The sequence below is a fragment of the Rissa tridactyla genome, chromosome 7 (genome assembly GCF_028500815.1).
Source record: "Rissa tridactyla isolate bRisTri1 chromosome 7, bRisTri1.patW.cur.20221130, whole genome shotgun sequence".
Classification (NCBI taxonomy): Eukaryota; Metazoa; Chordata; class Aves; order Charadriiformes; family Laridae; genus Rissa; species Rissa tridactyla.
In genome coordinates this window covers 52,340,267-52,365,764 of record NC_071472.1, presented here as the reverse complement: position 1 = coordinate 52,365,764, position 25,498 = coordinate 52,340,267, and the positions used below count along the sequence as shown (strand labels likewise).

The 25,498-nt window shown below is 40.1% G+C and overlaps 1 protein-coding gene across 7 annotated transcripts in view; it reads left to right on the top strand.

The window, feature by feature from the left end:
* GOSR1 (golgi SNAP receptor complex member 1) overlaps positions 1-25,222 on the top strand; it is a 37,912-nt gene extending 12,690 nt beyond the window's left edge. For 2 of the 7 annotated variants that reach the window (XM_054208364.1, XM_054208360.1), the window contains exons 7-10: positions 7,550-7,579; positions 16,272-16,354; positions 17,679-22,248; positions 24,043-25,222. In XM_054208364.1, the coding sequence (XP_054064339.1) occupies positions 7,550-7,579; positions 16,272-16,354; positions 17,679-17,803 (238 nt within the window). In that variant the 3' untranslated portion in view covers positions 17,804-22,248; positions 24,043-25,222. Of the gene's footprint in view, positions 1-7,549; positions 7,580-13,052; positions 13,226-15,518; positions 15,644-16,271; positions 16,384-17,678; positions 22,249-24,042 lie in introns of those variants that run through there. The other 5 variants (XM_054208366.1, XM_054208363.1, XM_054208365.1 and 2 more) reach the window with 5 other exon arrangements.
* The last annotated feature ends 276 nt before the right edge of the window (positions 25,223-25,498 follow it).

Genomic DNA, 25,498 nt, shown 5'->3' with positions numbered 1-25,498 from the left:
TATATGGAGTATAGTCACACTTCTGGAAGAATGCAGCTTGTTCAGTCTTAGATAAAAAGAAAAGCCTAAGAATGCAGTGAAATTGGGTCAGAAGAAAAACATTGAGATCTTCATCCATTAAGGAATTGCAACCTCAATTTGGATTGTAGATGGCTTAAATGCAGTGTGCACTTTAAATTTTGAACCACTGGTGTTCATTATATCATATAGTTAACTATGCAATTTTAAGAATCGTTTTTGGAAACTTAATAAACAGGCAGGTAGATAGTTGTAACATTAGATACTGTGCCCAAGTCCTGGATGAAAGCCATATAGCTTTCTACATCTACCAACCAAACCCTCAAAACCACAGCAGGTGAAAATACAGTTAGGAAGCAGAATACATTTCTATCAATGTGTATTTTAGGGTTTTGTACTGAATTAAAATTGGGTGGTTGTCCCAGGGATAACTCTCACTTCATTTCTGTGTTAGCTTCACTGGAAATTAAAAAGAGATTAATTACAAAGTTGTTTGTATGATGGGGCTTTTCTGCAAGACATTCCCCGTTGGTTCTCTTTTGGTTACTTAGGAGTGTGTGAGTAGTCGGACAATTTTTTTTAGCTTTGTCTAGCTTTAATCAAAAACCACTGAGCTAGAAAACTGGCACAATCTTTTTTGTTACAGTAGAGACGATAAACAGCTTGTGTTTCTTGTAAGTTTTGCATCTGTATAGTCTGTGTGTGCCCACCAAATCAGTAATGGCAGGTTATCCTCATAAAGTTCATTTTTTGTCAGATCAGTGTTGGATATCAAAGGCTGTGTTGCTTGGTTTTGAGTTTGGTTTTTTTTCCTTTTTAGTTAAAGGTATAATTTAAATTATATGTTTTAAACCAGACAAAATAATGAAAACAGCACTCCTACTGAGTGCTAGTTCTGCATGCAGCATGTAAAATTTGAGGAAATGCCGATATAGTCCATTAGTAAGTTACTGGAATTGTTCTGACAGTTGTGGTTACTGATAATGACTTACAGTAAGGCTTGCCCTTCTCAGTTCATTTAACTTTGTTCCTATGGGTAATATGGAGCAATTATATGGGAGGGTCAATCTATCCAGGAACTTTCACAACCATGAACCGAGATCCTCTAGAAACCTCATTATGTGGCTGTTGGTGCCATCCTGGCATTGGTTTTATGCTTACTAATAGGCAACCAGCTGCCGCGCTTCATTTAGACGATAGGAGCTGTTTTCAGTTTCAGTTTTTAACTGCGTTCTTTGAGTAAACCGTATATTGCAGATTATTGAGAAGGCTCTTATTTCCTTATAGATGAGCTTTAAAGGAAGAAGTATTGCTGTTGCTCACCCTCTTGGGACTCTCAAACATCAGGCACTCTCCCCAGTAGCCTTTCCATGTGCCAAAGAGCTTTCTTGGCTAACTCCACTTTTTGCAGAAACGTTTCTTTAACTCTGTTGATAATTCCCATGGAGTTCAGTGGAGGTGCAGACTGTACCCTTTGGAAATCCAGGAGAAACCGCCTGTTGGTGTTCTCAGACCTGTGAAGGTAGATCCCTGTGTTCAGGGATCTCCCCGCAAAGGGAGAGCATCCCTTGGTATTCGCTTGCATCCATTAAACTGTTCTCTAAACTGAGTTGGAACAACTAATCTTTTCATTGGTTGCTGTGCATATGTAGATGTGTTTACAGATGTTAGACAGCTGCAAAGAAAGTACTTATGTTAGCTTATCTTCAGTCCAAATTGTTGGAATTTATAAGCTGTCGAGATATTTACTTAGTAAATAGACTTAGTAGTCCAATTTTCAGTGAATTTTGTGTCACAGGATTGCAGGTTGGAGAGAATGAGTTTCCCCAACAACAACCACCAGATTATGTTCCTGGAAATCCCTTGGCAGATTCTTCCCTACAGTGAAAAGTATCCCTTTTGTGCGTTTTTAGTTTTGTTTTTCCTCATATACAAGGTACATGTGATCCATCTGGAAAGAAATTCAATACTAAATAACATTGGTTAACGCCTGCCTGGAGCAGTGGATTATGTTCCAGTGCCTTTCATTCGAGATTTAACAAATTGCTTGCATTGATTAAAAGCAATGGGATGTTGTGCTATTGTGCTTTTTTTCTTTTCCAATTTTGCAATTCTTCCTCATTCTTATTGAAAGCGATTAGTGAGTGCCAGACTCCCCAGTACAATGATCTGCAGAAATAAGTTTACGTGTTTAGAGTTTGTAGGTGTGATGTTGTTAATAACGTACTGTTCCTTTGGAGCAAATCTATGCGTTGACTTAATGCTCGTGATTGTGCTGGTTTTTATGTTTGATTGTTGTAGGCTCTTATTTCATTTTGCCTACCACAACAGAAAGCGTGAAAACACTGCATCTCCTTAGCATCCAGATTTATGCTTTAATTAACATATAAAGGGAACCCACAAAACATAGCAGTTTGTGTCAGTATTTGAACCTTTCTCTGCTTTCAGAATGGTTTCTGTGGGCAAACTGTTCATCCCTGAAAATGCCTGTTTTACCTCATGTTTTTGTTTTTGGCCAGCTGGCTCTTCTCATGCTGGAAACGTAAGATGGGTGCTTCGCAGTCAAATATATTCCTTTTCCTGCCTGAGCTGTTGCACGCGGTGCATTCCGAGCAGGTGCTGCTTCTGCTCTTCGATAAAGACACAGGAGCGAATTTTGTGCTGTCTACACAGTCCTCTGTTAAAATTTTTCTCTCTTCAGGTGTCATATACCCAAGGTATGTTTGTCTCGCCCTGCGCTTGTGTTGAGTCTCAGTCAATGAGGAGGCTTCTACACCAATTTTTGTCTTCATTAGCAACTGTAGGAGACTGTCCAGACTAGCTAAGCACCTCCAGTGGAATTCGCTCTTTCTTTGACACTAAATTCAATCAAGCTTGAGACAAGTTTTATAAAATCTGGAATATCTTGTTTGATATCACAGGAAAAAAAAAAAAACAGTGTTCTGCTTTACATTCTTCTACTTAAGTTTTTTAAGAGCTTAATGTTCTTTGGAGTTTTTTAGATGATAAGTTACATTGATGGCAAGCAGAAAAAATGAGTTGGAGCTCGTGTTTGTGTGTGTGCGCGCAGCGTTTCTTTTACTTGTGAGTTAGGAATGATTATTATGATGGAAATACTGACTGTATAAGTCTGATTTGCTTCATCATAATTGTATGTTTGTATTAGAGTATCAAGTATGTTTTGCAATATTTGTGTTCCCTGAAACTCCACGTTGCCTGGTGATCCAGGACTCTGAAAATACAAAAGATTTATTGCAGGCAGTTTGAGAGAGCTGCGACTAGTGATTGTTAGAGAAAGAAAAAGCAAAAATTATTATTTCTGTAATTATTCTTGATGAAAGTAAGAAAATAGTTATCAAGTGCTACATTAGTTTATTTTACAGGGGTTTTCCCTAATCTTTTTAAATTAGTCTTTGTGATAATACCGCCCTTAATTTCATGTGAAGCGTTTAAAGTGCATTTTGAAATGAGTTGCGTGCCGGTGACTCTTACTGCTGCCTCTTGTTTCTCTCACAAGCGCTTGTATTGGGTATCTAGCTTGTAAGTCAGCAGCAAAGTCTATGGATATGGGAGAAGCCCAGTCCTCACCTAAGTAATCATCTATATTACTGAATTTTAACTACTGGCGTAGAGATTTGCTTTAAAAAACAAAACATAAAAAAAACCAAACCACAAAATGCTTTCTTTAGTTGTAAAAGCTTGATGTGATGGGCAGGCTTGTTTTCTATCCTAGAGGCATATTTCACTTAATTTTACCTTTGGATTAATTTACCCGTCTGCATATTTAAATGACAAACTGCACAATCTCTTCTGAAGACAGCAATTGCAGAGAGGCCTGACTATTTCATGTGCATGACTGCTGCTGCTGGATTTGTGCCATTTATTATGGTAGGTGGTTGCCTCAGCATCTTTCAGCGTTTCTTTTGTATAGTATTTTTAAATGGTTTTGTCAAAGTGCCGTCTGTCTGGACAGGTGAAAATACATAGCTTATTGAAACAGATGGCAAATCAGATTAATATTGCCCAGAACCATCGCTTGCTTGCTTGGATGTTCATAAGATATCTACTGGATTTGTTGTGCTTGCTTGGAAAGCAGAAGAACACAGTTAAGAGATTTTTTTTATTTTTTTTAGGAGCCTCATTTTGTAGTGTTTTGAATGTGTAAGTTAAGCAAAATTACCTCTTTCAATGTCAAACGGTTGAACATTATTCATAATTGTAAGAACAACTTCTATTTGTGTAAAACAAGTTATTAATAGCCAGAGATCTGCAAACTTCCCTTGGGTCTCTGGACCCTCTTGTACTTTGTGTTCCTGATCTTCCTTAAATCTGATTTATTTTCTATGGTTATGAACTGTAAAACGATGAAACAACTGCTTGTTTCTGTTTGGGTATCACTGTAAGTGAATGTTGCTATCTGTATGTGCCAAGAACTTTGAAAGACTTTAGGAGACGCTGTAGGAGTTCATGTTATTGCCTTTAGGAGAAGCCTCTAGCATCTGCTTAAACTGAACTTTTGCAGGAAGTGCTAGAGTCAATAGAACTCTGAAGAATTCTCTGATGCGCAGATTTTTACCATAAAATGTTCCTGCTCACGCTGCCTTTACCAAAATTTCAGTGAATGTCATTGCCATTTTCTGCTTGGGTTTGTGCAGCTGCTGGGTGTTTGCAAATAGAGACGTTTTTGGAAATCCTTTCAGGGCCGTCAAAAGATGCTGCTTCTTCGGGTGGGAAGAACATACTGGAAGTTGTGTTCAGTAAATCCGTGTGCTTCCCAGCTATTTATTTAAGACTGTAAGAGTTCAGTCTGCCCTTACCTATGCATCAGTCATTCTGAAGAAAATTCATATGCATCTCATCCTTTTAAATAGTTGGGTTGACCTCCCCGTAAATTGAAAAATATCGATCTTATGACTTCAGATGCCTGTTAAATGCCTTGTGTTGGCATTTACATCTAATGTCTGTGTGCGTTGGTATTGAGCACTCTTTATGACTGGTTTTATGTGTTTTTATTAACTTCTGTATGTCATTATATTACAGATAGCTATGTTTCCAGGGTTTATTTTTATATGTGTGTATATATACATACATATATAAAAAATAACGCAGTATAATATAATCGAACCTGAAGTTTTTAAATCCTTTTTGTGTTTATGTCGCTGATTAAGTAATAAAACTGCCTAACTACAGGCAGTCCGTTCTCTACCATAAAAAGCAGTTAGTGTCTCTGCTGCAAATGGGCAAGATTAATTTTTTGTGCTCTGAAAACCTTGGAGAACATCCTAGTTCACTTAAGGTCTCTGAATGTGTTCAACTTCCCTGTCGTCTTCAGTTCATCAACATGAAAATACTATAATTTCATCAGTTAAATGGACAAAGCTGGTAATGCTGGTGATGATTTTTCCAGGGCAGAGGTTTCTTTAAAATAGGACTGTTCTAGCAATGTTTTGTTCCACAGAATTAGTGTAACTTATTTCCAGCGAGGCTCCTGACGTCTTTTTTTTGTTAATAAATTTAAAAAAAAAAAACAAAACACAAAACCAAAACAAAACCCAACCTTTTTAAAAATGGTGCGTTCTTTTGCACCATTCTTGCTTTTCAGATTGTTTTCTGATGTTTTTGCAGTTTAATCTTATTATGCACTGCCCACATAATATACTTGTCTGTTAGAGACTGTATGTGCATGAAAGGCTCGTTCTCAGTTGAATTTTGTATCTTTGAAAATCAGCAATTACAGAAATCTTTAATGCATCACTTTTCCCTTCTGCTTGCCTTGGGGACATTATCAGATGCCGTGAGACTTGCGACTGCTAACATCATTTTGTGTGCATAACTATGGTGTTTTACTTCTCTGTGCCAGTGGTAATAAATACCACACAGTGAATGAAAATGGTTTTATTTGATTAAACCGATGCACTTGCAGCTGATGCCAATCTTTGGAGTCTGGCTTTGTTTTGGGAGCAGAAAGAAACGTTCCAGTGTTTGCTGCCCCAGTTGAGTCCTTCTCAACTTAAAATTGGGCAAAATATTTTTAGTGCTCTGTGTGCTGTCTCCGTATTTCCAGCCGTGGACTAGACTGAAATAGCAACCTTCATGTTTTCACTCCTCTTCACAGACAAATAAGGACGTTCTGTTAGCACCTCCCCCCTCCCGAGCAGTTTACACACGCGCGCGCACGCTGCGCAACGTGCTCCTTTGCCATGCTCCAGCTGGAGGTGTGGGGGGATCTCCAGAATTTCTGTGGGCTGAAGAAAAGTTCCAAATCGGGCAGCTCCGGCTGAGTCAGAAGCAGAACTGTGCTGTGCCGGAGGCTGTTGATACCTTCCCTCCCGAGATGGCAAAACACTTGGAACAAGGAGGATGAAAGATGAAGGCGGTCATGCCCTTTCAGCGTCTTTTAATTCTTTTAGTTTGGCAGCAGTAAAGTCTGCTTTAATACTGGAAACAATATCCAGTACAACATCAAACTACTTTTCATCAGATTGATTTCCTTCTTAAACTGCAAACTCGCGTATTTTTTTGTTGTTATCATAAAAGAATTTGTGCAGGTCTGTGGGATAGACGGAAAAACTGTAGGGATGCTTCATTGTTTCTGCAATACGGGAAGCAGCGATGCAGTCACCTATCCTATGTCCGTGTTACGTTTGAGATACTGATTGCTTTAACAAGATATGTTTTCCAGGGCTTTCATAATTGGCTGTAAAACAGTGATTAAAAACCTGTCTATAACAAGTTGAGTACGTAAAAAGAGAAATTGCTCAAGTCTTCTGAGGAGCTTGTTTGGCATCTTAATCTCGCGCATCCGTTTTTAAATGAAATGTTCTCTCTGTGGTGCTGTATTTTAGGCTTTCCTTTTCCCAGCGACGCCACACAGAAACTCGATTAATGTGTGCAGCGAGGGGGAAGGGGCACCTGTTACCAAGGTCTTTCTCTTACGGATGGCGTGTATTCTGTTTCCCATAAGCATATCACTTAATTCTCATCCAACTGGTATTACTATAGAAGGAACTTGCCTCATTAACCACATAAAACTAGCTCTGAAGCAGTGTTTGGAGATGTTATTACCTGGAACCAAGCCTCAGCTTGTATTGTTAATTGCTTTTTTTTGAGGGGGTGGGCAGGAATGACCAGGGCCAAAGAGGAAAAAAAAAAGGTACTTCCTTTTCTAATACTCATTTCCAAACTCTTCTGGGCTCCCGGTACATATCAGGCTCAGTTAACGTTAATTAGCCGTGAATCATGGAGCCTAATTCCCCTTTTTCTGTCTTCTCGGTATTTTATGTGTTCTGAGCATCTGCACTTGCATGCAGTTAGGAAATGCTGCTGTAGAGGACACTATGTGCATCTTCTCCAAAGTCTCTCGTATATACCAAATCTATGTAGTAGCAAAAACTGTTCGCATCCTAAAATGAGACATTCTAAGGGCAAATTTGTGAAGGATTGTGTCATGGAGATTTTTGATTTAATAATCTAAAATAACACTTAATGCTTGTTCCTTTTTTAATTTCATTTTTTTTCTTTTGGCTTTCAGCTCAGATCGACTGATAGAAGAAACAATAAGGTAAGAATGAAGTTAGTAATTTTCATTCTTTTCTGTACAATCAGTGTTTACACTGAATTGTGTCCAAAGATATCAGTCATTTTGTTTATACAATAACTGCATTGTTTACAACTCAAAGACAGTATTACAATGAAACGGTGGTGGGTTTGGTTTTTTTCCCCTATTCAATATCAACATGATGGTGTTGCTTAAATATTTTATTCATCCTAGTGTAGAAAATGCGCGTTTCTGTTCAGAGGTGAGTAGCTCCTACAAAAACAAAGGGAATGATAGAGGAGAGTGAATGTCAGGGTGAGCCTTTGAGGGCTATTCCAGTAGTCCAGAAGCTGCTGCTTCTCATAGTGACACTCTTCTACAGCATGATTTTCTGTAATCCTTCAGTGTATTCAGCACCCTAGTGTGCAGCTGATGCAGGTAAGGGCTTTTCCCACAAGGGCTTGAGAGGTTATCGCTGTTGTGTAGTTATTTATCTCTTGGTTTTTTTATGTTGTTCGAATACTTGAGTGGTACCTTCTCTAACTGGTCTAGAAACTTAGAACCATAGCATCATAAATTACTTTTATCATCAGTGCCCTTACCAATCTTCCATTGAACTCTGGGATTTTGCAAACCAATAATTCAGAGTGGCTGACTTAATGGTTTTAAATTTTAGATTATTGCTTTAAAAAAAAAAAAAAAGCGGGGGGGAAGAAAGAAATCAAGATACGCTTTCAGATAATGCATGTACTGGCATAAGTGATCAAGAAGAGTAATTAGAGGGGTAGCAAGGCTCTACGTCCATTAAGGGCTGGCTAGCTTAAGTACATACAGTGGGCTAAGTATAATTAACATGGTGGAAGAATGTGTTAAACCACATTTATATGCAGTGATGAACCAAAATTGGTCAGTATAATAATGTCTGAAAATGTGGATATAATCTCACCACAGCCTCAGAAAGATATTTGCCAAGTTTAGGACAGTTACTGTGAGTATTTGTTTTACTTTGGGTTCTAGTCCTTTCCTGATTAAAAATCCTCTCCTTTATTGCCATACTTGTAGCCCTACTTTTCCGTCTCCTAAAAATGCTCAACATTTGTTGAATCTCTTACTTCCAGCCGCTCCAGTAACTAGAGCATTAAACAGCATATGGTGATTTATTAAGCTTAATATCCTGCAAAATGACTCGTGTTTTATCATTTGAGCTCTTTGCCTAGCCTCTTGATTATGTGTCATCAGAGAAGCTGAGAGTGCGTGTATGTGTGATAAGTGAACCTCCCAGTCAATTTACCTGTGCAAGGGAACGTAGCCATCGCAAACTGGAGCTCAGGACAGGGCAGCTACCTGAATATTCACCCAGGTTCCTCCCTCAGTTTTGAGCCTACTCAGAAGCTCCATGGTGGCATCAGTAGATGTCCTGGCTGGTTTAAAACTGCTTTGAGGTTCCTTTGGATGGATGAGCTGCAGTTCCATGGCTGACTACAAATCGGCTGTCTCCGCAGTGACTGCTTCTCACGCAGTAACCCCTACCGCACAGACGGGTTCAGAGCTCTTCGGTGCTGTTTGCTGAAACCATTCCTTCTGTTAATAAATGAACTTTGATTTTTATTTTTTTTAAGAGGCTAGATTTCAGCACTCCTCGTTGCACCATTTATTATCTGTAGTAAATGAACCTCTCCTTGTAGTTGTTGCCAAAAATGTTCTACACTTCTTTTTGTAGAAAAAGAGTTTGTTTTGGTAATGACACTGAGCAGGAAATGTAATTTCATTTATATCATCTTAATTCAATTTCGACACTGTTGAAGCCAGAGTGAATTTTTTGTTTTACTCTTTTTCTTGTTATTCCCAGTAAATGCAGGCATTCGGGTTTGATATTAAGTGGTGGTAAACCCTGCCGCATTTGAGTGAATTTACCAGATATATATTTACCCAACTTCTGATTATCAATTGCTTTATTTATTGTAAACCAGGTAAAAGAGGGAGCTGTGCAGGGGAAGCTGCTTGAATGCAGATTCCTTGAGTGAAGCGAGATGTAATTAGCTTATTCTGGCTACTAATACTGCTCTGTCTTCAAGGTTTACATCTGCTGTAGTTCATTACTCATTATTTGGGTGTAATTCAGGAAGTTAAGACATCACTTCTTAGTTTTTTAGGGGTTGTTATTAGGCAGGGATTCTGAACGCTGGAAAGCATTTTTCTGTGGGTGCAGAGGCTTTTGTTGAGAAGCTGCAGGCTGGTGACCTCGTTGCCTGGACTCGGCAGCCGGCACTAATTGTGAACCCCTTGCTCTGCCTTTCTCTAGAGAAGAGACCAAAGAATTGCAGAGCTCGACTCATCTGCGTGTGGTTCATCCACGGGAACAACCATAGCTGCAAGAGAATATGCGGGCACCTACGCTGAAATGGTTCAGTAACTAAGGCCATGGGCAGGGCTGTCATTCCAGATGTTCTGTTGGGACTAAATTTTGAATCGATTTTAAAACAAATTACATGATACGGGTTCTTACTGCAGCATATTTCTTTCCAGAAACGAGTGGGATGTGATACTTTGTACTGCAGTTCTTTTGGAACAGTGTTCACTTCTCTTGGCCAGATTTAAATATAAGCATAGATTTTGCTTAATATGTTTGCTGTTCTCGGGTTTTCATTTTCAAACATTATCACTTCTCCAAAATAGCAAACGATTTATTTCTTGTTTTCCAACAACTTGTATTTTTAGGCTGGCTCGGTTTGAATTTTTTGGTAGTTTTGCGTGTACAGTGTGACAAGTTCTTAGGTTTTTATTGTAAGACTGTTTCTGAGGCCTGATTCAGGCTGATTTGTCCGTATTTTTATATTAACAGATTGGACTACTCTTCTACTCTGTAGACAGACCAAAGCCATAGGTTTAATCAAAAAAAAAAAAAAAAAGTGTCTCTTTATATATTTAGGGTATTTCTTTAGGTAATAATTAGGATTTAATAAAAGGGAAAAATTCACTTGCATTAAATCTTGAATTTACAGAAAGGAAAATGAATTCTGTAATGAACGCATGAATTAGATTTTGACTCAGCTCTTTTCAGAAGAGCCTTGCCAAAGTATCTAGGTAAAATCACTTGCATTTCTGGGAAAATGTTCCTTTTGTTTTCATCTTAATGTTCATCAAAGGACACAATAATCTCTAAAGTAATTTGAAAGATTGTATGTGTGTATGCATATATATATATACACACACGTGTATATTTATAGATATGAATATATGTGTACATATGTATATGCAAAGAATAAGTGATATAATCAGAATTTTTACCAATTTAAAACTAGATCTTGCATTTCTATGCAGAGTCACAGAGTCCATTCCCTTAATCATAGACATTGTCATGAATTTAAATGAGCAAGTATGATTCATGGAGTACAAAATGAAGCAGGAGTTCCAGTAATACATGAATTATTTGATTTTTTTTTTTTTTTACATGTCTTGTTCCTTTAGAGCTTTGTTTTAGTTCTTCATCAGTGTAGATTTGACTGAGCTGTCTCAGTGGATGAAACAAGGAATTGACTTCTTGGTACATTTCACTTGCTAATACGCTGTGTCTATGTGGCTGCTCGGTGGGGTGAAAATACCCGACAGCGTAGACATTTGTCTGGGTAAAAACACTTTACTTCCAAGTCAAGCAGCATTAAAAGTATAGCTTTTAGACTAGTTTGACTGTGATAATGGCTGGAAGCGTTTATTACTCTGTACTTTTTCATGCCAATGAAAACTGCCAACTCTACAAATATCAGTAGTTTTACTTTTGAAGAGAAATTTGGTTGCGTACCCACAGCACTACTGAACATTCAAGCTTGAAATGTAAGTGAAATGCTGAGGAAATCCGTCTGCGAGCACAGGAATTTGAGATATTCCTGCTGATTTGTGGCAGAGGTGGGTGGGCTCTTTGTGGCTGTGACCTTGGGCTTACCTAGAAGAGATTTCTCCAGTAGTGCAGCAATTTTTATTGTTGGGCTTCAGCAGTGCTTTAATATTAAATACAGAGAGCAGAATACCATCTGGTTTTGGAAACTTGGTTTACACCCAGCTCTAGTAGTTCAAGCCAGTGCAGCCCCGAGAATAGCTCATGCTAGTTTCCAAATGAAATGTTAAATCGGGGTCATCTTGATTCCAGTAAGAAGCATTTAATCTTTTAACATAAATATTGTGTAGAAGTTTCGAAACGGAAGAAAAAGGCATTCTTGATCTGGGGAGATTATGGTGCCGAGTAACTAAACGGGGCCGATATTGTGAATGGGAAGAATATGATTAATTTTCTAAAAAATGCATTTGTCGGTGGAGAAATGGCAACAGTAAGTCAATGAGCATATGTTAGGGATGGGAATGAAACCAAAAACTGCCTAATGAAGAATATGAGGAAGCTGCAATACGTAAGACTGTACAAGACCAATCGATGGACTAGTCCCCAGGAGCTGTGTGTTTTCTGGTAGCCCTTAAATTTAATAGTGTCATTTACAGATACAAAGGCTCAGGTAAACCAGCTCGTGTTTTGAGTAATCAAATTATATATGAAGAACAGTGCTTTTTACTTGGATTTTGACTTGTTAATGGTAGCTACAGTCCAATTAAATTCTTGTTCATGGATATCACAATTCCATTTCATTACTAGACTGTATTATATTAAAAATGGTAATCGCTACAATTATTTTTTTTTTCTTCAGAGCTCCTCAGTAGAACCTACCCCATTGAGCTAAATTTTTCAAAATACTGGGTAAAAGAAATGAAGAGGGTTCCAATCTTGTAACCTGTTTTTTTACTATGAAATGGACAATTTCACTCCTCAGACGTTAAAGCAGGAACCTCGTGTTCCATGATAATCTATAAGAATTATTTCCAAAGGCATTTTGGAGATGTCTCGGGAACACTTTATATCCTGGCAGTTGTCTTGTATTTTCACTTCTGTAAATTAATGGATGCCTTAATGAGTCATTGGATGCATCTTATGAAAACATGTGGCTTAATTCAGGAGTGCTTTGAGAAATGCTGGATTAAAACTTCATCTGGGCAAGCATCAAGTCAGTGTGGGGGTGTGAGATAAGAAGCTGCAGGTTACTGAGTAAGTTTTCCTGTGTACAGCTTAGGGAATCTTTTTTTTTTTTTTTTATTGTTCTAATTTTATAGGCCCTTTTTCAGCCCTTGATGGTAACTGCTTTTTCTATGTTGATATACAGCTGATATACAGCTGTTTATTCTGTGTTCAGAATTTCTGTTAACACCTTCTCTTAGGTGCTTTCATGCGTTGTTGGGATAGGCAATGGTGCGATTCTTTATTTATCCTCCAGTCTAATTTTCACTTTCTTTTCTTGTAATTTTCACCCTGAAAAGGCTCTCCCATGTGATGCAACAAATCAGTTGCATTTATGGTTTAGGTGAGTTCGGATATCCACAGGAACAAGCACACACGATGTGTGGCAGTATTACACAGCCTAAGAAGAGAAGCTTTGTGGACTTTCTTTTCTTTTTGCAGAAACAAAGAGCATTGGTTAATGGATTCTGGCAACCCCTTTATTGACACCGCGGTGGCGACTGCAAGCCCTGTTGCTTCCAGTTAACTATGAGTTTCATTTTCACTTTCTGCTGATTTGGCATTTCAATAGTACAAAAGAAAAAATGCTTGAAGGTTTTTCTTAGTTCTGCCATGAAATTTCCTTTTTCTCTTTTTTTTTTGGTTTTTTTTTTTTGGTTTTTTGTTGTCTAATACTTCAAAACTTAGTATTAAAACGTTAAATCTGTTCCTATAGAGCTGCTGGTTGAAAATGTCATTGGTTTGCCCACATGTTATCAAACTGTTTATATTCTCTTTATGAGTGATAAACTCCCTATTTCCAAATGTATGTCCAAGCTCACCAGAATGTTAATATAACCTTAAAATAATATATTGATCTGCCCTGTCAATGCATGTTGTTCTATTTAAAAGAAATTGCTGTATAGAGCCTTTTGGAAGAGTCTTCCGTGACCCGAAAGCTGTGAGAGGCGCAGGCTGGCCCTTCCGTCACCTCTGTCTCACCTATGTCAGCGTGATGAGCTCGTCTGGCCTCCCAAGGCATTTTGCTACTGCTAAAACCCAGGTCATACCACTTATAACATGTGGGCTTTGGCTTGGTGATGTCTTAGTTTTTATGGGCAAAACCAGAGCTGGAAAAGGCATCCTCCATCTGAAGTGGTGGTAGCAGATTTTTTTCCCTTTCTTTTTTTCTTCTTTTTTTTTTTTTTTTTTTAAAGTTTTCCTGGCACATCATGGGAAGGCCGAAGATACTGTATCAAGGGCTACTTGAGTTGGAGTAGGCAGCTATAATGGAAGGGAGCCCGAAGGAACTCACTGCTCCAGAAATACTTTAGGGATCATTGATCCGGGCTGTTTTCTTCTTTAAGATGTTTGTGAACTGTGATGCTGACCTTTCGCTGTAAGTCTTGAAGGACGATTGTTAGGTTTGGCTCCACTGGGTTTTGCCAGCTATTCTTGTGATACTGACTGTAGTGACCTGGTAGGTGATCCACTGTTGCTCATTCCAAATATTGTTTTGTTCAGAGAGAAACTTGAAATAAAATGTATCAAATGGTCTTTGTTATAAAAATGTCAGGAATGCGAGTTCTATGTTTAATAAGTGTACAAATATAATTTGTGTGTGTGACTTTACCTGGAAAGATACACTAAAGTGGATAAATGTGGTTTTTTTATATCACCTTCCAGTACTCAAATGCCAGGTCAACCAAACTACTTTAGTACTAATAGCTGGAAAAATGATGTTTCAACATTTTAACTATTACAGAAAGATAAAAGATAACCTCCTGAAACCCAGATTAATTCAGTACAGAACAGTGCATGAGGACCAGATGTATCAAGCAGGTGCATTCCGAGAATCTTAAGCAAATCTTTGTGAATTAGCAAATCTTAAGGCTTTATATAAAATGTAACGTCCAGTTTATACTGCAGAACTTGAGAATAATGTTAGGCTTGCGCTGTGTGTTTCGGAGCTTTGTACCTGCCCCTTCTTAGAAATAATGCTCACGTTAGCTGGGATTTTTGCATCGTGTTTGTATACAGACACTGAGTGTGAGCAAGCACAAAATGCTCATGAAAATTTGGATGTCTGTATTGGGTAAAAGAAGCATTTTGTATTTTCCTGTTTGTCCTCCTGTGAAATTACAGCTTTAGTTCCCATTTCTCATATTTATGTCTTTTTGTTGTGTTGTTCCACTTAACTTTTATTCTTCCAGAACACTTTCTCTCCATATTTAAGGCTCACAAACTTGTCCAAGAACTTGTTTTAATTGTTGGTATTCATGTAGATATAGTCAACAGCAATATAGGTGGCGTTTTCTGAGTTGTTACCCAGTCGTGTTGTATTTATGTCATATTCTGTTTGGTTTTGAAATGCTTGCCAGCCAAGGAGAGCAGTATTTGTCATACTCTTCCTTCTTAGACACCTTATCTCCAGAGCCCAAACTTTTATATACTGTTTCTCTAGATGTAAATGAGTCTGTGCAGTTTGTCTTGACAAAGCTATTGCATTCGAAGTAGCTACATGAAGTGCTACCTGGGGCTACAAGTAGTAGCTTGCCCTTTAATTTTCCATCCTATAACTCTTGTTTTATGAGCTGAAGAGAAACTTCAGGTAGAGAAAAATTTTTGTCAGCGGAGTAGTTCTTCAAAATCTTAATTTAAATGCCTTATTTTTAAAAGCACAGTTGCTTTTTCCCAGCTTCCAGAATGTGTTAAATTTGAAATAGGAGATTCTGGTTTATATTCACCTGTATTGTGTTCTTGTATTTGAATAAAGTACGTACAGCTGGACCACGTATTAGTAAAGAAACAGACTATGAAAAGTTGTATACCCGTGAATGATATCCTTAATTAGGACCAAAGCTCAAAAATGTATTTTATCTGTACTGCGATGGAAGCATCATTTGATATGATTTCATTATACACCAGCTCCCTCAACTCCAGCTTACGGAAAACAGTCAGATGGGGCTTGCTGGGACGAGACCTTAATGCAGGAGAATCCAGGCTTTGCCCGCTTACCTGGAGTCAGAGGACAGTGTCAGTCTTGAGCCAAAGCAAGTAGATCCCAATGCTTCATTGTGTTTCAATGTTTTCAAACACGCGGTGACTCTGTGTCCCGGCTTGATTGTCCAGAAACCTTCTGTGTGAAGCTCCGTGAGCTGTGTCAGATCTCAAACTGCACTTACGTCTCCTCTCAACCAGCACATTCACTTTGCAAATTGATTTTTAATTGTGAGTCAGCTCTTCCTTGCTTAATACTTCTGTAGCCATCATATCCCGATGGCAGGGAAGAAATTTCATATGCTCTCAAGAGTGAAAGTAAGTATGGGGCTTTGTGATTAAACAAACTTCTAAATTTAAAACTTATGCCAGAAGAGTGCCTTTAAGTTTGCCTGTAATGTAGAACCATTTTTTTGCTGAGGCTAGGGGAGACATGCCAAAACCCTGCCTGTTTTCAAGAAATCACAGTGTTTTCAATTGCTAATGGCTTTTTATAAAAGAGAAATCATTTAAGTGTAAAGGATAGAGATTAATGGGGAAAAAATGTGGTTTCATTCATATTGCTTCACCTCATTCATTGTTCTCCAAAGAAGCGTTGCCTGCTTGCTTTCCTCTAGTTTTAGCTGTAGATTATTCTTAGCACCAACAACTTGATCCACTCTTTTTTCTTTTCTTCTACAGCATTGCCATGGCAACTAAAGAAAATATGACTTCGCAGAGAGGGATGTTGAAGTCAATACAAAGCAAGATGAATACCTTGGCTAGTATCCTTTCCTAAAAATTTGTGCTGCCAGTGCAGAAGAGGAGGTATAGTGTAATTTTTCACTCTTGTCATTTGGGGCTCAAAACGCTTTGCGATGTCAGTGGCTGTATAACCTGTACTGGTGGTGTCATTAGTGACAAACAGGCCATTTTTTTTTTTTACCACTCTCACTTGATAATCTCACTGAAGCATCTTAATGATGAATGTGGTGAATAAGTTGTTTTTACTCAAATTTGAATACTACATAAAAAATCAATGTAGCCTCATCTTTCAGGCAGAGATCTGCAATGACATTTTATGGCCTTCCCTGCTGTATGTTTTTGTAACAGTGTAATTTCATTTTACTTCTTGCTTTTGTGCTTTCAAGACTGTCGAGAGCTGAAGCTAGGCATGCATTGCTGCTTGTTACAGTTCACAGCTAAGAGTATTCATGACCTGAGTATCCTCCTGTCTGTCACAGTCTTGTTAAGGTTTTGGCTTATTGGTTTCTCTTTATATTATGTGCTCATGGCTGAAGAATGTGCTGGATTGTCAAGTCATGCATGTTTGTCGTTTTTCCGCTTATTCCTTCCTTTCTGGCATAAGGGCCCAAAGAACAACATTAGCATCATTTGATTAGACAGATTACATCCTGAAGAGATGTATCTGGGTAACCCATAAATTTCATTACAGTTCTTAACAACTGGCAAGAACAAAAAAAATTCAATAAGCTTTGGCCTTAAAAGATACTTGGTTCCAAAGACATGAAGCTTTGAAACTTATTACCTTGTAGGCAATTGTATTTTATACATTAAAAGATAGATTTACATCTTTATTATTTTACAGTAGGAGGAGTTCTTCCTTATGTGCTATACTTGAACAGTGTGTAGTCATGCAAAGTGTATGATTTTCTCAGTCAAATGCCTTCGGTTGTTCCCTTCACCAGTAGCAGAATTCCATTAAATAAATTCCACAGATGTTTTATATAACTGCCCCATTTATTTTTTTCATTCTCACTTAAAAACAATTATTAAAAGTAACTAAGCCTCTCTTAATGGACGTTAAAGCATATCAAACACTGTTAATTTAGGTGATCAGGTGATGAATTCTGTGTAAATGTGAACTCTAAGCTGTTCTGTTCTCTCTTCTCTCTGATGGTCTGTTACTAGTGCAGTACAGTTGTAGTCCCGCTAACTACCCATCAGGTGTTTTTTACTGCATCTGCTTCCTCCAGCTTGGGAGTAGTTCTCCGTTTCTTGCAGCATTGGGATTTCCACATACAGAATTTGGGGCTTGTTAGTGAAGATACTGTTTGCTGATATGACCTTGACTCAGACTCCTTAAAGATCGGTTTCCAGCAGTGAACAGCCTGATCCAAAGGATCAACCTTCGGAAACGACGAGATTCCCTCATCTTGGGTGGCATTATTGGCGTCTGTACCATCTTACTGCTGCTGTATGCTTTTCATTGATGGATGTTTCCCCCTGGACTCTTGCTAAACTCATCACCACCATCCCTGTTCCCCCCAGTCGAGGAAAAGTGAGTGGGGGAAGCACCAGACTTCAAACAGCCTGCTCGTCACGGCTGGGGGTGTCAGCACGATGTCTAGAGCTTCTCATGGTAGACTGCGACACTGGTTTTGGGGTTGAAGCTGCAGTGTTTCTCCTTCCCTGCCGTACATCTTCCTTTGGTTAAATTTTGTGGGATTTGTTTGTCTTTAATTCCCTTTCTCACTGCAAGGTAAGTAAATATGGGATGCTTACCAGGACTGGTAGAACAGTTTCTGTGCTCAGTGGTGCTGGGGAGGTCTGTTGTTGGCTGGTAAGTGGAAAAAGGTTGGCCTTGGGTGGAAACTCAGCAGGAAGCCAGTTTCCCCTGTAGGCCAAGTACTGAACACTTTTGCCCTGTGAGAAGAATATTGCAGCTTTAAGCCGTCGGGTTGCTTTACTACTAAATACGTGTTCTGTAATTCTTTTTAACTCATGGTTGAGATACTAGTTCTTTCTGCATAATTTGTGCTGTGAAAACTGTGCTTCACACAAATTCCTCAAAGGAGAAAAAAAAAAAAAGAAAAAACAAAAAGAAGGATTGTTCAGTTCACTTTTTGCACAGAATATGAATAAACTTCCCTCTGAGGAAAGTCTGTAAGGTTTCTTGTGGCTTTAAAGGGACTAAGGAGTCCCCCTTTGTAACAAGGGAGCACAGTGTCCTCGCAGCTGTTTACTGTAGTGTTCAGTCATCTGAAAAGTGACCAAACATGAGTTCACCTAAAAGTAAGTCTTTTGGGTGTAAATACTTTGATTTTGGCTGGCATCATAAAGGTCTTTATCAAGACATGATAAGCAGTTTGAAAAGTCTATATTGTAATTCAGATAAAGTTATTCTAATAGCGTTAATATTTTTACACTGTAAGTAGGATATAATCTAAACTGTCAATTGGAAATGAAAATTGTGATGGTTACACCTGAGGCAGATGTATCTGCGTGCAAAAGTTTTGGACATAACTCCTCATATTAAAGAGTTGAATGTATGAATAGTGAAACAAGTATTATTTACCATTGGGGGGGGGGGGGGCGGGAATATTTTTTGTCCAGACACGCAACATGAATCCTGTTGCGTTTGCATCTCTAAACAAAGCTGACGTCAGGAATGGCTTTGATATTGCAGATTGACAAATTACAGATTTTTCTGCTCTTTCAACAGCTCTTTTCCACCTCTCATATCATAACCCAATAAATTCAAACTGAGGCACTGAAATACCTTTCTAAGAACTTGATTAACTCTTTTCACAATCAATTTACAGTGCTCCTAACAGGTTTCATGTGTGCCATTACCCACAAATGTCAGGTAGTCTCCAGGTTCTCCTCTGGAACAGACTCTAGTGGGACAAACGCAATTTTTTACTGCTTTTTATAGTGTCTGTGCAGTACCTGTTGGAGGGAGTAGAGACTTGTGCCTGTGTAGCGTGCAAAACCACACTGTTGCGCCTAAAATGTCTGTATGGGTTTGAAGGCTCGTTTGCAGACTGACAACTTTGCGCTAAAAAGTCGACGACGACTTCTGATCAGTCGTCCTGTCGTTGGGATTAGAAAGCATTTGGAATTAATATGTGTTAAACTGCGGGGCTTGTATTTTAAATAAAGGGTGATTATTTGATTGATTTGGGAATGTTCCTGCTTTGAAATGAAATGTTTATTAAAGGGGTTTATGAAAAACCTCGATGGATAAAAGAGGTTTATCAATGAATCTGTGTGTTGGGAGATCAGACCTCTTCTCCATGCTTTTTCTCCGATTCCCTCCCCCCCAAAGGGATCCTGATCAGCAGTCGTGCTTCTGTTTAGGATTTGTAGGATTTGGTTGCTATATAGTTGGCAATATGAGATCTGCAGTACCGTAAATAAATTCACTTATTTAATCTTATAACCAGTCTTTTTACTGGACTTAATTGATTATTTGGTGCATATATTTAATCTTATTGTGTGAAAAAGCTGCTGTGGAAACTATGTAGATTATAATAAATATGTAAGCATAATTGATTTTTCATGTTACGAAAATGTTGCGGAGGAACTGATATATTTTTAGTATAAAAACAGGAATATGCTGAATTATCGCTGATAAAGCTTTACTGGAAATGGTTTCAGTGTTGGCAGCCCCTCCACGGTTTTATTTGTATTGGTTTTGAATCCGAGTTTTGTGTTGACGAATACATTTAATTAACCTTGTAGTTTCCCCTTCATCATCCTCTTGTAGTCCTCTAGCAACGCGAGCAGGCGTTCTGCTCTGCTCTCTGAAGTGGTGTGTTCGCGTATGGCCGAGGGGGAAGACTTGCTAATTCTCCTGAACGGCTCTAATACCATGGGCGTGTAGTTAGTGCAGTGGACTGTAAATGAGAACAGTGGATTTTGCAGTATTTAATCTCAAACCCCGAAATACAGGGTGGTATGTCTCCTGTTGCTACATACGTTCTCTGAGTTTTTCATTGTGTGGTTCCTCTAAGGAAAAAAAATGTGGTTAAAGAAGTCTCGTTTCTGCAATTCCTGGCAAAGCTGCCGTTTCGTAACTCAACCAAATAGAATTGTGCCAAGAAAATTATTGTTAAGCCATAAAAATGAAGCGAGTAAATCCATAATATTTCTACAGGGCACACTTCACACGTGCACAATTTTTTTTTTTAGATTTCTGCTTTATTCTTGCCAGTACACAAGCACCTGCTTTGAACCTGTCCAACAGCCCCTTAGACTGGAACGGAATTTATAGACTTACAGAACGGAAGGGATATGGATAGCTTTTGGTGCCATGCTTCACACAGACATGAATGTTTTTATCCTTACTTTTTTGACTTATTGTTTTTACGGGTTTATGTGATCTTCAAACGCTGGTGGCTAGAGCAGAGGAATGGCATTCGGGCAACACCCCGTGTTGTGTGTTCAGTCAGTAGCGAGTGTCGTCGTGGCCGTAGCTGATGAGCAGGGACCGAGCCAGGGCTTCGCATCCTCTGTGTCCCCGGGACCAAGCAGTGCCGTGCTTCTGGTGAGAGTTTGCCCTTCCTGGAAAGGCACAACACTTCTTTTTTTCTTTTTTTTGTATTTCTTTTTTTTATTATTATTAACCAGTATTGGTTTCAGGAGCTTTTGGATATTGAAGTGTGGTGTAAATTCCTGCTGGATTCATTACACTGAATAATCAACTAGAATTTTTCATTTGTAGTTTTAGAAGTCCTTTCTTTTGGACGGTTTTAAGATTACTGTGAGAAGAAAGAGTCAGTTCCTCACTGGATGTTGAAAACGAAAGAGCAAAAGTAGATTTTTTTTTTAATTTTTTTTTTAAGTGATGTGAAAGTTTCAGATAAATCTGTTGAGAGCTTGTGCTCCAGAGCTGTGTTCTGAAGCTCCCCCAAAACTGCCACGCAGGGAGCCAAGTCTGGTCCCCCACTTCTGTCCTGTAACTCATTTGTTCGGGACTGTTCTAACTCTCTAAACTTAGCAGCTTGTTCCCCAACATCACTTGTTGCATAACCTTCTCTTTTTATTTTTCTACCCCCTCAAAGTTTTCAGTTGAAACAGGAAGGAGAGGTAACAGCTGTATCGCTTCTGAAGGGAGGAAATAATTCCGAAACTCCTTAGAACAGTATCGGGTTATGAAACCCTGCGGAGCAGTGGTCCCGTTGAGCAGTGTGCAGTGCAGGAGACCGCAGTGGAAGACGTACCGAGACAAAACTGAGCCATATTCTAGGTGACATCCGCAGGTCCTCTTGGTGCCCTGTAGCCTGTGTCCTGTCAACTGGATACTGAAACCAGTGGTGATGCTTTCAGTTCTGAATATGTGAGCGGCTGTTGGTCTGTCTACTCCTGAGCGAGGAAAGCAGTTTAAATAAACACTCAAGACAAAAAATAAAACCCTTTCTCAGAAAATATCCCGGTCCAGACCCTTGCAAACGAGTTTCTGATTGCACTTTCTGATTTTTTGCTTTTCATATAGCTTCTTGAAAGTTATTTTATTGTAACTGTAATTATTTTTGTTCTCACCTATTGTGCATTCTCTGTATGTATTAAAAAAGCTTTGATATGTAATTTAATAATAAATTAGAATTCTAAGCAGGGTGCTTGGTTCTTTCCCCATGACAATCTTTGCCTACCTAAACTTGAGAGAAGATTCATCTCTCCGGTTTGGCCTCATCGCTGAACATGCGAATTAGCGCGTTCTACATTTTGGTACCAAATATCAGATATGATGGAGCATTTTCTGACCCAAAATGCTCCATTTGGCGGAATGTGTTCCTCCTGCCGGCGTGTGCAGACCTGGGCTCCTCTTCTCCCCTTCTGTTTCAGGTGTCCACGTTGGAAGGGTCTGAATATAGTCATGACTTTTTTTCTTGCTGCTCTTTGACAGACGGAACAAGGATGATTTTCTTTACAGGTAAGCTTTAAAGACTATTCTGTATATGCATAGTGTAACACATTTAATTCCCAAACACATGCCAAAATTGATGTTGATTTGAAGAGCCTTCTCAGCATGAGGTGCTTCCGCCCCTTTTTTAATGCACTTCTCAGTAGTTTGGTACCTTTTCCCCCCCACCCACCCACTTCTGCAATCGCAGCACAAACACTAAAAATAAGCTGATACTTTGAACGTGTTACAAGCAATTGTAAAAACTCTGTGAGCTTCTGTCGTACCCTGTGGTTTTCCAGCCATGCTGCGGTCTGGACTGCCTCTATCCTCCGGCGTTCCAGCCGGGCAGCGTCGTGCCTGAAGGACCCGTCTGTACCTGGCGTTTTTGCAGTTGGTGCTAGACCTTTCCGCGCCGCTCATATTTGTTTTCTCAAACAAGAAGGTCTGCCTGGCAGTGTGATACCTGTCTACTTGCATAAGGCTCGGGGTGAAGAGAGGCGGTTCTCTTCATTTCAGAGCTGTCATGCTGTGCCTGTAGTGCTGCTTTATAGTAAAGAGAGATTTCTGTGTCCTTAATGTGCCTACTGAATATTCAGGAATGACCATATGCGTTCTCAAGGGAAGGCTTTGACTCTTCTCTTTCCAGCTGGAGAAGAAACTTCAAAAACTGTTTCGAAAATGGAAAGGCAATTCTGGTTGCAGACGGTGGGAAGTGCAGTTAGCTTTTCCAGTTGTGGCAGTGGTAATAAGTGGTGCATAAAATTCCATCTTCTTTTGGATTAGAAATTAAATTATTAATGGAGCTGAATCCTTTTTTCCAACTCCCTGTACAGTCAATAATTTATAGTGGCACAGGCGTAAGATATATATTTTTAACCATCCGCCTCCCAGAATACTCTTGTTCCTGTTGCAAACTGCTGTCCTTCCTGAGGAGCCGGGGCGCAGTGGGTGTTCCTGCATTATGGATGAGCCGTGCTCCGCTCCTTTAGTCCTGGTGCAATTCCACGAGCAGATTTCCTGCTGAAGGGGGGAGCTGAGCGCTCCATTAGAAATTCATAGGGAGAGACAGGAGCGTCTTTGTTTTATGCATTTCACTGAGCGTGGGAGATGCACTGCTGCGTGGACTTGATTTTTTATTTTTATTTTTTTTTTTTGGAATGTTTTAATAGCAAATCTCCGTGTTTACAGTCGGTATTTACATTTTCTGAATGCCAGCCCTTTATCCAAAGCAGGGGGCTCCGGGTCTAAAAGCTGTGCGGCCGGTGCCTGTGCCGTAGCGTCTGGGCTGTGCTCATTAAACACTCGGAGCCTGCTGTTGCCTTCATCTTCCCCCTTCTTTGCTGGCGCTTGGAGACTGTTACGAGCCCGTGTGCCGCGGCTCAGCCCTCGCTTCGTCTTCCCCTGTCGCTTGCTCTTCGTTCTTAATGGGACCCCGAGGCTTTGCTAACCCAGTTTTGGGAGCACCGCTAGGAAAGCAGGGGAAGTCTGGCCATAATCAAAGTCCCTCTGCCTTTGAAACAGCGTTCGCAGTGTTCTCATTGCGGGTTATTTTCTGGCTGTCTTGACTTTCGTGCCCTGTGAATCCTCTGCCGGTCGGTGGTGTGGTTTTTGAGACGCGTGTGATGGTGTCTGCGTAGGTTTTGCATCTTGTGTTGCTTTACCTTTGCCTGCTCGCCGCGCTGCCCGTCGCATTCCCCTCCCTCGCTTCCTGGGCGTTTGGCTTCAACTAGACATTTCAAACGTGAATTTATTTTTCATCTCATAATTTTCATTTCTTTTTTAAAAAAAAAAAAAAAAATAAAATCTCTTCTTACTTTGAAGTCCAGAAAGGCTGTCCCAGGGTGGCTTCAAGCTTGTCGATCAAAGCCACACCTAGAGCTCCAGCATGAAAATTCCCTGCTAACTGGTGCACAGCGTGCTCTTCCACGAGCGCTGTAAACAGGGAGGCTGTGGTCCCTTCCCATGGTTTGTTTTTCCTTATCTTCCTTGCCCGTGCCCATCCGTCCGATGCGAGGTTCTTGGAAGTGGGGACAATATTCTTCATCTTTCGTCTTTCTGAAGAACTAGAAGCTCCTCGCTGCAGGTTGCGAAGTCCCGTCGAGCTGCTAGCTGTGCCGTGGAAACTTTCCGAAGACGTTTGCTGGTGCGCGCGCCCGTGTGTGTCATCTGCTGCAGATCCCTCTGACTTCAGACCTGTGCTGAGCTGGCTTCTTTCCGGGTGAAATGCTGCTGAAACGTCAAATTTTTAAGGGAACTTTTTCTCAAGGCTCTGCAGGATGCTCCAGGAACGTTGCAGGTGTAAAATGAAATCGTGAGCGTGTGAAAGTGCTGAGCCGGTGGCCCTGGCAGCTCCGGCTGTTAACACACAGACGATCATTTATTATGTGAAAAAGGACCTTGTCACCGCTGGAGACTGGTGGGCGCCTGCGTCATGGTGGGGACATCCCGGGAGTGTCCCCCACCTTCCAGTGTTGGGGGGAGGCTGAACCGACACTTGGACTTGGTCACCTTGTCTCCTTGATGCAGGAGAAACACCCGAGCAGAGAGGCCCGGTGCAGGAGGGGGGATACGTGGAGATCTCCTTGCTGTGCTATAAATGGAGTTCCCTCTAGGTCAGGCATGTATCACCAGCGCTAAATTTACTTTAAAATATTACTGAGGTGGGGAGGTTCGTGAGTCAGGTCTATAAAAGCATGCACTGCTTATGTAAAGAAATGCAGCTTAGAGAGCGGCGGAAGGCGGGAGGGGGCTCAGCCTGCGGCAGAGGCCATTCCTGGCGCGTCCGCCCTCTCCGAAGAAGCAGAGCTTTGTATTCGGGCAGCAAGTGCCCCTTCACGCTGTGTCTGTACCTTACAGCAGGACTGAGGCATCTGCTGGCCTGCTCTTCCCGTGTTTCCGTATGTTTCAGGAAATTTAAATAATTTTCCAGCCTCGATTAAGGGTTTGTTTTGTTTTTTTTAAAAACAAACAAACAAAAACCCCACCCAAAAAAAAAAAACAACCCACAAACATTTGGGGGATGTTCAATTCCTGTGACACTTCAGGGATGCTTCCGCTCGAGTTGTGCCACGGTGCCTCTGGGAAGGGGGAAAGAGGAGGGACGTGAGGGATGCTGCCGTGGGGATTTCAGTAATTTGGGTCTTTTTCATTCATAGAATCATAGAACCACAGGGTTGGAAGGGACCTCTGGAGATCACCCAGTCCAACCCCCTGCCAGAGCAGGGTCACCCAGAGCAGGTGGCACAGGAACGCGTCCAGGCGGGGTTGGGATGTCTCC